General features: G+C 45.0%; 1 protein-coding gene across 1 annotated transcript in view; it reads left to right on the plus strand.

The window, feature by feature from the left end:
- Positions 1 to 12,288, plus strand: part of LOC137335082 (potassium voltage-gated channel subfamily KQT member 2) — a 133,689-nt gene that overhangs the window by 60,479 nt on the left and 60,922 nt on the right. The window contains exons 2-3 of the mRNA XM_068000187.1: positions 9,552 to 9,642; positions 11,381 to 11,507. Of these exons, the coding sequence (XP_067856288.1) occupies positions 9,552 to 9,642; positions 11,381 to 11,507 (218 nt within the window). The remainder of the gene's footprint in view (positions 1 to 9,551; positions 9,643 to 11,380; positions 11,508 to 12,288) is intronic.

Below are 12,288 nucleotides of genomic sequence, written 5' to 3' on the forward strand. Positions count from 1 at the left end.
CATTCACTATTTACATGATTGTTTAGGGAACTCCCCCAGACCCCACAAATTATAGGGGGGTCAGCAGCGAAGGTCGGGTCAGGTGCTTCTCGGCACTTACACTGAGGGGTGCTGCCCCGTCAATTTTAAGTCCTGTACGTTTTGCAAACTGTTGGCATGGGGGGTATTCTGAAGCTGGATACGTGCAGAAGGTGTGGGAGATATTCTTGTCTCACTATCTCGTGATGCCTGCTGAACCTGTCCACGTATTCCCCGCACTCCCCTGTGATTAGGCTGCCTGGGTTGCAAAGCTTGTTTGTTGTGGTTCTATTTTAAAACTCTTCGATATCTCCCATTTTCCTGGCTCCTTGCCGGGTTTTCGATCATTCTCCGTGCTTCCCATGTTCTGCACCATCTAATTGTCTCTTGAACCCATTTATATTGCCTGCTTCAATGGTACTTTACTCCTCGACTCTCATACCCTTCGAGCAGAAATGTTCCAGCTGACCTCTCCCCTAACTTCTCAATTTGTGTTGCCTGCTACCTCACTCTTCAACATGATGAATGTTTTGCCTGAATCCATTCTGTCAGCTAACTTCACAATCTTGAAAACATCAATCAGATTAGCACAAAAAGTCTCTGCCACAGTTCAGGCTTTCTTCCAACAATTTTAACTTAACAGAGCGACCAACAGAAAGGTAAATCGGGAGGCATGTACAACCCCATCGCTGAGTTTACCACCCGATGGTGTAAGGTGAAATCTACCCCAGAGCGTCTCCAAAACCTTGTGTTTTTCTGTGTGTCTTGCACGGCAAAGCATGCCACAGGACTAACGAATACCTCCCAACTAAGGTACGTTATGTAGGAGATTACATGGGAGGCCCTCCACTTTCTCCTGTTTACTCTGAAAGGTGACAAATACCATATCATCAGACCAATGTATTCAGGCTAAAAATAAAGGTCAGATTTATTTACAGGGAGTGTAATACACCAAAGCAGTAAAACACATTTTACTGATGGTAAAAATACTTAGAAAACAATTTAGATAGAATTGACCCATACTCCTTGGAACCTGTTAAAATCTCATGTGGTTCAGTGATTTGCAAAACTTGTGAATGAAACTGACTTTTGTAGATTCCTCAATCTGGGTGATGCGATTCCGAGGTTGACCTTGTGGGGTTCAACTTCACGAACAAATGGAAGTAAAGTTGAGTTGCAGGGCAGTGCCTTTCGTGTCACAGATGTTGGTGTGTTGAAATTTACTGTCTTCTTTCCGAGCTTATCCCCCAATGCCTTAGCCACTGGATGAAGTTGTCTACATCCCCAGTCTGTAGACCCACACACGTTCAACATTTCAAAGACAGACTGCCCAGCCAGCAAGCAAACAAGCTGTGACCTAACTCGTTTCAAAGTTCAGACAGTGGCGTCAACCAAGAAGGTTGAGTAATTCACTGAAAACACGGATGGATCTGGTCAGTTTTATGTAATGGCTGACCATTCTCTGAGCACAGTGACAGACGGACTTTTTAAAAGAAAAATACAGCCGTATGAAGCCAATTCACAAATCGAATTTACCCTGTTTCACTTAACAAAGTACAGGAGTCTCTGAAGTTGCTGCAATTTTTAAACCAAAGGGGACTGAATTTGAGACTTGATTGAAATAATATTTTGCCAAATAGCGCACAGTAGAGGGATACTGGATCCACAGTGTTAGAATTGTACATTTATCCCTCTTTATAACTTGGCCATTTTGAAATTATTTCCCGGTCTCCGAGGGAAAAAGGCAATTAATAATAATTATCAAAAAAACTGATCAGATTGAACAATTAAACATTGGGATGTAAATCTCCAATCATTGAAACTGTTAATGAGCATTTCAATTGATGCATTCAGTTGGTTAAGATTTTTGATTGCTGTGATCGGAGGGCTGATCAGACTGAGATAATGGCAGTAATTTTTGTGCCAATTAATGAGTCTTCCTGTAGTCAGTTGGATTAAAAACTAGTGTGGAAATGTTCCATTGCAGCGATGATTTATTCTGAGAGCTTTAATTATTCATTCTTCAACCACTGTGCAGCTGTTTGGCCCCAGACTGTTTCATGCTGAGCTGTAACGTGACTGTAAATGTCATACAGTTCTGTGCATTGTGCAGTCAGTCTGGGTTCAGAGCTAGTATTGGAGCTACTGTTTTTTTGTTCCATTTTAAATGTGGGTGAAGGTCCAAAGTCTCTAAGTGAAGGACAGCACCCTAGGTTCAAAAGAATTAGTGGGAACATGAGGTACATCAAGGAGTGTTTTGGTGATGACAAACTGTAGGTTTAGAAGGAAAAAAAGGCTGAGGGAGGTGTGAGGAGTTTTATAATTTTCAGATCATAGAATGATACAGCACAGAAGGAAGCCATTCGGCCCGTCGTGCCTATGCTGGCTCTTTGAAAGAGCTATCCAATTAGTCCCACTCCCCTGCTCTTTCCCCACAGCCCTACAAATTTTAATCCTTTTCAAGTATTTATCCAATTCTCTTTTGAAAGTTACTATTGAATTTGCTTCCACCGCCCTTTCAGGCAGTGCATTCCAGATCAGAACCACTCTCATGTTCTTTTGTTCTTCTAATGTCTTTATATAACCTCACTGACCATCTGTTTTATCATTTAACCCTTTCCCGCTCTGCTATGAAGCAGTTTGCAGTTCACTCAGTCCAGTAACTTACTCTCGGTGATTAGAATATGCACCATCTCATTTTGTCTCCCCTTCTTTGTATTTTCTTCTCCTCTCCAATAAGACTTTCTTGTTATAGTCTGGAATACGCTGCCTGAAAGGGTGATGAAAGTAGTAACTTTCCAAAGGGAATTGGATAAATATTTGAAGGGAAAAAATTTACAGGGCTATGGGGAAAGAGCAGGGGAAGGAGACTAATTGGATAGCACTTTCAAAGAGCCGGCACAGGCACGATGGGCTGAATGGCCTCCTCCTGCACTGTACCTATTATGATATGATATTTGTTTGTCTACAGTGGTCAGTTCTGATGAAGGTTATGTTCCGGCCAACTTTCTAGACGTTCTCTGATCTATTGTGGGTTTCCAGCATTTTCTGTTTGCATTTTAAATCTCTTTCCCCATGACCCTCAGTTTATTTATAGTAAAGCTCACACACAATTATAACATTAGATTTGGCTTATCCTAATTCCACATTTCTCCCATGCTGGTTCATCATTTTCTATTTAAAAACAGACAGGTTCGTGATTTCCCAGTGACTCATAGAAGTGTAGCAGTTTAAACAATGAAACAAATACTCTCGAGTCAGGTACAGCACAAGTTAGATACAGAGTAAAGCTCCCTCTACACTGTCCCATCAAACACTCCCAGGGCAGGTACAGCACGGGTTAGATACAGAGTAAAGCTCCCTCTACACTGTCCCATCAAACACTCCCAGGGCAGGTACAGCACAGGTTAGATACAGAGTAAAGCTCCCTCTACACTGTCCCATCAAGCAGTCCCAGGGCAGGTACAGCACGGGTTAGATACAGAGTAAAGCTCCCTCTACACTGTCCCATCAAACACTCCCAGGGCAGGTACAGGGTTAGATACAGAGTAAAGCTCCCTCTACACCGTCTCAGCAATCTGTCTCAGTCCAACCTCAGTTGAGCATTTCGTAGTGTCCCATTGCGATGTTTCCATTCCCTCCACCAGCTCTCCTGTTGAAGAAAGGAGTGAGTGATCACCAGAAAAATCACCAGATCTACAGAAAAAAAGGAGAAAGAAATGTAAATATTTAATGAGGAATGGATTCCATACTCGGGTATAGTTTTGCTTTAAATAAATATGAAAACCATTGCATTTTAGTTCCTCCACAGACAACTCCCCCAACACTGACAGTCTGGTGTGATATGCAGGAGGAGCCTTGTTCACAGGGAAGCTGCTTAATTCAGGATTTGTGTTACCAGGAGCTGTAACCACATCGACCAACACGAGAAACTCATTCCCTCCCAAGGTCACCTTCTGAATATTTAACCCTTTGTGTCCTCAGGCTTGGCTCAGCTCAGCTCCAAACCCAATAGTTTCAGAAATTAATTTCTTGAACTGGTTTCTTTTGTTTCATTGGGACAGTTGTCGACCTTGTGTTCTCAACCTGTTATTTTCTTTGTATTTTCCAGAATGTTTCAGTTGTCAGTGATCTTCAATCTTTCGATCGCGAGCTCACCTGCGAAAGTAGGTTAAGATCAAAGATTCCTTTAGATTATCGTACTCCTCCAGAACGGAGAGCAGGTTATGAAGGAGATTGATGAAGGATATATATTTTTTTGATTAACCTCAATATGAACAGTGAGGACAGAATATTGTAGCCGTCCGGTCGGGTTATTTGGTTATTTGGTTCCTTGGACTCGGGAAGAATCATTGCAAGAAAGACAATCCTGAGCATCAGGTTATGAGGAGAGGCTGAGGAAGTCGAGCTTTGTTCTCTTTGGAAAAGAGGAAACTTCGAGGTGACTTAACTGAAGTTATCAAGATTATGAGGGACCTAACAGCTGATTCAAGGACATTGTTCACTATGGTGATGGGTTGAAATACCAGGGGACACAAGTGAGGAAGTTAGGGGCAAGAAAGAAAGTTCAGGGAACCTTTTTCACCAAAGGGCAGTAGAGTTGTGCAATAAGTTACTGGTGAAGTCCATTGAAATGGGCAGTACAACTGGCTTCCGGAGACATTTCTAGAGGGAGGAAAGATTGAGGAATATGGTGAGAAGGTGGGTAGGTGGAGTTGAGAGATAAGGTGAGAAGGTGGGTAGGTGGGATTAAGGGATACAGTGAGAAGGTGGAGTTGAGGGATACGGTGATAAAATGGGTAGGTGGGATTGAGGGATAAGGTGGGTAGGTGGGGTTGAGGGATACGGTGAGAAGGTGGGTAGGTGGGGTTGAGGGATAAGGTGGGGAGGCGGGGTTGAGGGATAAGGTGGGTAGGTGGGGTTGAGGGATAAGGTGAGAAGGTGGTAGGTGGGGTTGATGTCTGAAATAGGGACAGGCCTGTTGGGGCCAAATGGCATTTTCCTGTTTCTAAAATTTCTCACGACTTGTTACCTTCTGCCTCCAGTTTGGCGTATGGATCACACTCCTCTGTACAATGTTCTTTCAGTCAGGAGTCTGAGTCACTGTTTCCTTCAAATCTTTTTCCTGCGGGGAGAACAGGTGACTTGATCGAAGGCCCCACCTGCTGGTCAGTGTGTTTTATTGTCAGTAGAGCTATCGATGCGTTGGGTTTGAGCTCCAGGTGAGCGGTTCTTGCACATCACGACGGGCCAGGCCATTCTGGGACAAGATCGGTTCAGATGAAGGGGATCCACAATACCAACCCTTCTGTGTTCCCATTACTGCCTCCAGTGTCTGCCGTGGCTCAGTGGGCAGCACTCTCGCCTCTGGCTCAGAAGCTCATGAGTTCAAGTCTCACTCCAGAGACTTGAGCACATAATTTAGCCTGACATTCCAGTGCAGTACTGAGGGAGTGCTGCACTGTCGGAGGTGCCATCTTTTGAATGAGACGTTAAACTGAGGCCCCGTCTGCCTTCTCAGGTGGATGTAAAAGTTCCCATGGCCACTATTTGAAGAAGAGCAGAGGAGTTCTCCCTGGTGTCCTGGCCAATATTTATCCCTGAACCAACACCTAAAACAGATTATCTGGCCAATATTTCATTGCTGGGATCTTACTGTGTGCAAATTGGCTGCCATGTTTCCTACATTACAACAATGACTACACTTCAAAAAGTACTTCATTGGCTGTAATGGGACATCTGTCTGTCTTTCTTTCTTTCTCTTGCTTAAATAACGCCAGTGTCTTGCTCTCAGCCGCTCATTCTAGCCTCCTGTTCCAGTTGTTGATCAGACTGTGCGAGGAAATATTACCTGGTGATTGACCCAGCTTTCCCTTCACATCCCCGAATCTGTCTCTTGTCATTTGCGATGGTGCCTCTTTTGAATGATTCCAGCTGGTGACAGTCGTCATCATGAGAACAAACGGAACATTCTGGAAACACCAAACGGGCCCGTCAGCAGGTGAAGGAGAGAACAATTTGATCCTTCGAGTTGAGACTCTTTGTGAGACCTCACTGACTTCCGATGTAGGGGGTCTCCACCTGAAACATTAACCTGCCTGCTGTCTTTCAGGCGGAGCTGCTGTGTATTTCCAGAATGTTCTGTTTCCATTTCCTTGCCCTCCCTCTTGCTTTTTGTATCGATCGTCATTAAAAACGGACATGGCCGAGGGTTTGTTCTTCTGATTAAATTCAACAGTCAAAAGATGAGATGAACCGGAGCGTGAGAGGAAAGAAGACAAGACTTTGTTCTAGTGATTGAATAGGGTGGTTTCATCGACTCCTTGCTTCCCGCTGCCTCGTGGTCACAGCTTTTAGTTCCAGGGATGCCTGTTAATTAATACCTCCCATTGTTTGGAAAGAATGTCAAACTACCTTGACCATAACCAAGGAGAATTGGAATACAAGGCTGCCGAAATTAAGCTAAAACTTACACTGCACTGGTCACAGCTCCCCATTCAGTTTTGGTCAACACACCACGCTGCTAATATGCTGGGATTAGAGTGGGGGGGCGCGGAGAAGAGGAACAAGACTGTACAGGGGTTGGGCTGTGAGGGGGTTTAACAAGACTAACCTCTACAGCCCAGAAAGAAAGTGGTTAAAGGAAGACTTCATCAAGGTACATAAAATATTAAATGGGAAAGAAAGATTGGATCAAGAGAGAGAGAAAATAGAAAGGAAAAATGTTAAAAATTTCAAACGACAATTTATTACCTGTAGGAATAAGGCTCTGTGGTTTAAAGTGTTCCCTTTCTGCGCCGGAGAGATTGAGTGGCATTGCAGGGACGCAAACCTCGTCATTGAAAAGGTACTTACGCTGTTAAGTGCCAGCCCTAACTTTCTACGGTAAGTTTAATTGGTAGTTGATGCACAAATGCAGCAACGTCACGAAACTCTCAGGGAGGTTGAGGGCGAGCTGCCATTTTTGCGAGGTTACCGGCGGAGCGGCGCAAATCATTAAGTAATTTGTGGCGATTCGCAGCTCACGGGGTGTCTCTTCCTCACCACAAGTTGCTGGACCATTTACACATCAATAACTGTGGGCGTTGCCTTTATTTTCCCAGCAAATATCGGGCCATTACTTCAAAATAAAGGCAGGAAATTGAGGTCAGAGGGCATCAGTGGAAATTAATGAAAAGGTAAATTCAGAACAGATATCAGGAAAAGCATCTTAGGAACAGGAGTGGGCCATTCAGCCCCTCGTGCCTGCTCCGCCATTTGATAAGATCATGGCTGATCTGTGATCTAACTCCATATACCTGCCTTTGGCCCATATCCCTTAATACCTTTGGTTGCCAAAAAGCTATCTATCTCAGATTTAAATTTAGCAATCTTCACTTATAGAGTGATAAATGTTTGGAATAATCTATTAAGCACAGCAGTAGAGTCAAAAAGGTTTGAGTTTTTCAGAAGACAATGTGGGAAAGTTAATGCACTCGGAGGATGAATTTCGATGGGTTAAATGGCCTTTTCTGATCTGTGTGCTTATAACTATAGACAATCAGGGAAAACTAACAGAGACTGGGGTAACAGCAGGAGGCAATCCACAGAGAACAGAAAGGTAACAGGGCGCGGAGAGACTGAAGCAGCTTCAAGACAGATAAGGTCAAAGAGCCGGTGACTCAAAAGGAGAGAAGCTGGTCATTAGTGAGAGCACAACGAGAATGAGGGAAGTGGTGAAAAGTGGACACAGCAAAGTAGCCTTGGCATTAGACAGTTTAAAAAAAATAATGTGAAGCAGATAGGAAACTGATTGAAGACAGGCAAAGAGCTGTGAGGTGCATGGATCCAGATGTAAGTTTGGAAAAACAGAATTTTAAATTTTTTCTTTTTATTCTGTTGGCCCATCAGAGAACAGGCAGTAGAACTCAGCTACATTTTCTGTGTAGCAAGCTGCAAGGAATTTTTTTAAAAATTCATTCTTGGGATGTGGGCGTCGCTGGCAAGGCCGGCATTTATTGCCCATCCCTAGTTGCCCCGAGAGGGTGGTGGGGAGGCCTCCTTCTTGGGATAATACAATTGAGGGGTTTGCTAGACCCAGAGGGCAGTTAAGAGTCAACCACAACAAGTATCAGCCCTCAGCTTAGTGCTTCTCGGCCTTCTGAACGGCTGCAGTTGGTTACTCAATGCATATGAAGGCTTTGGGCCTTAGCGCTCTGACACAGTGCATCAAAACCCACTGGAAACCAGCTCCTCCTTAGTGCACGGTACTGAACCATACCAACTAGGAATGTCCCAGGTTAAATCTCCTATCTGTGCTGTGCTGAGGCACTGGAGAAGATGCAAAAATGATTTAGAAGGATGATACCAGAACTGAGAGGTTATAACTGTCAGGAAAGACTGAACAGGCTGGGGCTCTTTTCTCTAGAACAGAGAGGACTGAGGGGTGGCCTGATAGAGGTCTTTAAAATTATAAAGGGGCTTGATAGGGTAGATGTAGAGAAAATGTTTCCACTTGTGGGGGAGACCAAAACTAGGGGCCATAAATATGAGATAGTCACTAATAAATCCAGTAGGGAATTCAGGAGAAACTTCTTTACCCAGAGAGTGGTGAGAATGTGGAACTCGCTCCCACAAGGAGTAGTTGAGGCCAATAGTATAGATGCACTTAAGGGGAAGCTGGATAAGTAGATAAGGGAGAAAGGAATAGAAGGATATGCTAATAGGGTGAGATGAGGTAGGGTGGGAGGAGGCTCGTGTGGAGCATAAACACCGGCATGGACCAGTTGGGCCGAATGGCCTGTTTCTGTGCTATTAATTCTATGATACAACTGGTCGTGGATTCTGGGGATAAGCAGGGGGAAATCTGTCAGGGTTCCTGCTCCTGTTCACAATCCAGTAGCATCTACCGGACAGTGTGTGTTTGTGTGTGTATATGTCAGATAACAATAACACTTGCATTTATATAGCACCTTTAACATAGTAAAACATCCCAAGGAGCTTCACAGGAGCGATTATCAGACAAAATTGACGCCAAGCCACATGAGATATTAAAGAGGTAAGTTTTAAGTAGTGTCTTAAAGGAGGAGAGAAGTGGAGAGGTTTAGGGAGGGAATTCCAGAGCTTAGGGCCCAGGCAGCTAATGATGGGGTGAAGGAAGTGGGGGATGCGCACGGGGCTCGAATTTTAGGAGCCCAGAGATCTCGGAGGGTTGTAAGACTGGAGGAGGTTCCAGAGATAGGGAGGGGCGAGGCCATGGCGGGATTTGAACACACAAGGGTGAGAATTTTAAAATCGTGGCGTTGGTGGGCAGACCAAGTCTGATGGTGAGGCACGCCATGGTCAAAGAGCCTGCTGACATTCGATGCCTGGGCTCACACGCGAAGAATAAGCCCTTGGGTGCCTTTAGAAATCTCAACAGGGAGATGGGTGATAATTCAGTGGACAATGTTACCCACCCTCACAGTTACCAACCACAGCAATGATGTGCTCATCCCCCTGCGACCTCAGGTAAAGAATTAACTCACCTCAATGTTTCTGCTTGTATTTTGCAGCTTTTTACTGGTCTTCTCTTGCCTGGTGCTGTCGGTCTTCTCCACAATCAAGGAGTACAAGCAGAGCTCAGAAGGGGCACTGTATATTTTGGTGAGTTTCTTTTGCTGTGTACCTGCTGCCCAGATAATCTGTTAACCAAGCGAACTAACGAAGGCTGACCCTGCTTAGCATCAAGAGTTCGGATGGCGGGTGCAGTGAAGCTATCGCACACTCTGGTCAGGGAGCACAGGAACTTTTAGGAACAGAAAAAAAACATTTTCAGAGACGCACACCACCTGCCCATCTCCCAACCATCTCCCACAATCCCAACTTTCTCCACAAACACATCCAATTGCCTCTTGGGCTCGTTTAGACCATCCACAGTGCACAGGTACAAAAAGCAATCAAAAAGGCTAATGGCCTTTATCTCAGGGGGGGTTGGAATTCTAAAGGTGAAGCAGTGATGCTTCAATTATACAGAGCCTTGGTCAGACCCCATCTGGAGACTGCGTTCAGTTCTGGGCACTGCACCTCAGGAAGGATATATTGGCCTTGGAGGGGGTGCAGCGCAGATTCACCAGGATGATACCGGGGCTAAAAGGGTTAAATAATGAAGACAGGTTGCATAGACTTGGCTTGTATTCATTCCCTTGAGTTTATAAGGTTGAGAGGTGATCTGATCGAGGTGTTTAAAATGTTAAAATAAGAATCTATTTCCTCGGTGGGGGAATCCAGAACAAGGGGGCACAATCTTAAAATTAGAGCTCGGCCATTTAGGAGTGAAATCAGGAAGCACTTCTTCACACAAAGGGACGTGGAAATCTGAAACTCTCTCCCAAAAAAGCTGTGGATACTGGGGGGTCAGTTGAAATTTTAAAGTCTGAGAACGATAGATTTTGTTGGGTAAGGGTATCAAGGGATATGGAGCAAATCCTTTTAACATTTTAAACATCTCAATCAGATCACCCCTCATCCTTCTATACCCGAGGGAATCTTGTATTCAAAATGGCTTCTGTGTTTTCCTGCGTAACAGTCACCACTCTCTCGATATGTGAAGGGATTTTGAAATGTTTTTGAGGGACACTAAGACGTTATATAAATACAAGTCGTACTTTTTGTGTGATGTCAATTGTCATGGATCTCTCTCTCATGTCGGTGTAAGATGCTTTGAAGAGTTTCATTACATAGAACTACATGGAATTTTACAGCACAGAAACAGGCCATTCGGCCCAACAGGTCCATGCCGGTGTTTATGCTCCACACAAGCCTCCTCCCTCCCTACTTCATCTCACCCTATCACCATATCCTTCTATTCCTTTCCCCCTCATGTGTTTATCTAGATTCCCCTTAAATGCATCTACACTATTCACCTCAACCACTCCTTGTGGGAGCGAGTTCCACATTCTAACCACTCTCTGGGTAAAGAAGTTTCTCCTGAATTCCCTATTGGGTTTATTAGTGACTATCTTATATTTATGGCCCCCTAGTTCTGGTCTCCCCCGCAAGTGGAAACATCTTCTCCACGTCTACCCTATCAAACCCTTTCATAATCTTAAAGACCTCTATCAGGTCACCCCTCAGCCTTCTCTTTTCTAGGGAAAAGAGCCCCAGCCTGTTCAGTCTTTCCTGATAGGTATAACCTCTCAGTTCTGGTATCATCCTTGTAAATCTGTTTTGCACCTTCTCCGGTGGCTCTATATCCTTTTTATAATATGGAGACCAGAACTGTGCACAGTCCTCCAAGTGTCTAATCAAGGTTTTATACAAGTTTAGAAGCCCAGAGTTGGGCTTCTAGATTTAATCACCTAATGCGAGAATTGCTATTTCTCTCCCCCTCTTCTTCCCACAGGAAATTGTGACGATCGTGGTGTTTGGGGTGGAGTATATCGTACGGATCTGGTCGGCCGGATGCTGCTGTCGATACCGAGGATGGCGGGGTCGACTGAAGTTTGGACGGAAACCGTTCTGCGTGATCGGTGAGCGGGTGAGGTCAAATATCCCTTTTCCCTGAAGGACACGGCTTTATTCAGGCTCTTCTCCCTTGCCCCTTCCCCCCAACTACCTTCCCCCATACGCCTGGTACCGAGCCACACAGAAAGATCCTGGGCTCATTCCCCAGTTGGCGCTGAGTTAGTTAGTCTCGGCTGGGAGCAGCCCTCAGCCCTCAGCCCTCCCCCGCTGGGCTGCGGAAATCGGAGAGTAACCAACCAGGGCTTCCTGCTTCTGGTCACTCCCCAGCGAGCCCTGCTGGGGGGGGCCCACCCGTCATCGCCGGCTGGAGACAGCTCCCTCTCACCGTGACGATCCATGTAAATGACGCAGAATTATCATTTCATCTTTCTGCGTTTATTGTACGATCGGTTCCAGCATTGGGCAAACGAGCTTTCCCAACATCTTTCAAAGCAGATTCTTTCTTTAAACTGAGAAGGGCTGATGAAGGGGCCAGAGCTTATGGTGTGGGACACCACCCAGAGTGGGAAGAATCGGAGAGACGGTTAATAAATCAGGACGGAGGAGTGGGGGAACTCCAAGCATGGGTTTTACAAACTCGGAGACTGTAGGAGGAAGGGGAGACTGAGGCAGAGTGAGGAGCTCTAGAGCTATCAGCTCCTGAAAAAAGAAACAAGTAGGAGACCATTCCAATCCAGTGAGGAAGCAGCAAGGGGGAGGAGGATGTGAAAGAAGAATTAAAAATGACTACAGTTTTAAACAAAAATGTGCAGATTTGTGGCTGGAAGTTTTAAGTTCGGTGAAAGG

The sequence above is a fragment of the Heptranchias perlo genome, chromosome 19 (assembly GCF_035084215.1).
Source record: "Heptranchias perlo isolate sHepPer1 chromosome 19, sHepPer1.hap1, whole genome shotgun sequence".
Lineage (NCBI taxonomy): Eukaryota > Metazoa > Chordata > Chondrichthyes > Hexanchiformes > Hexanchidae > Heptranchias > Heptranchias perlo.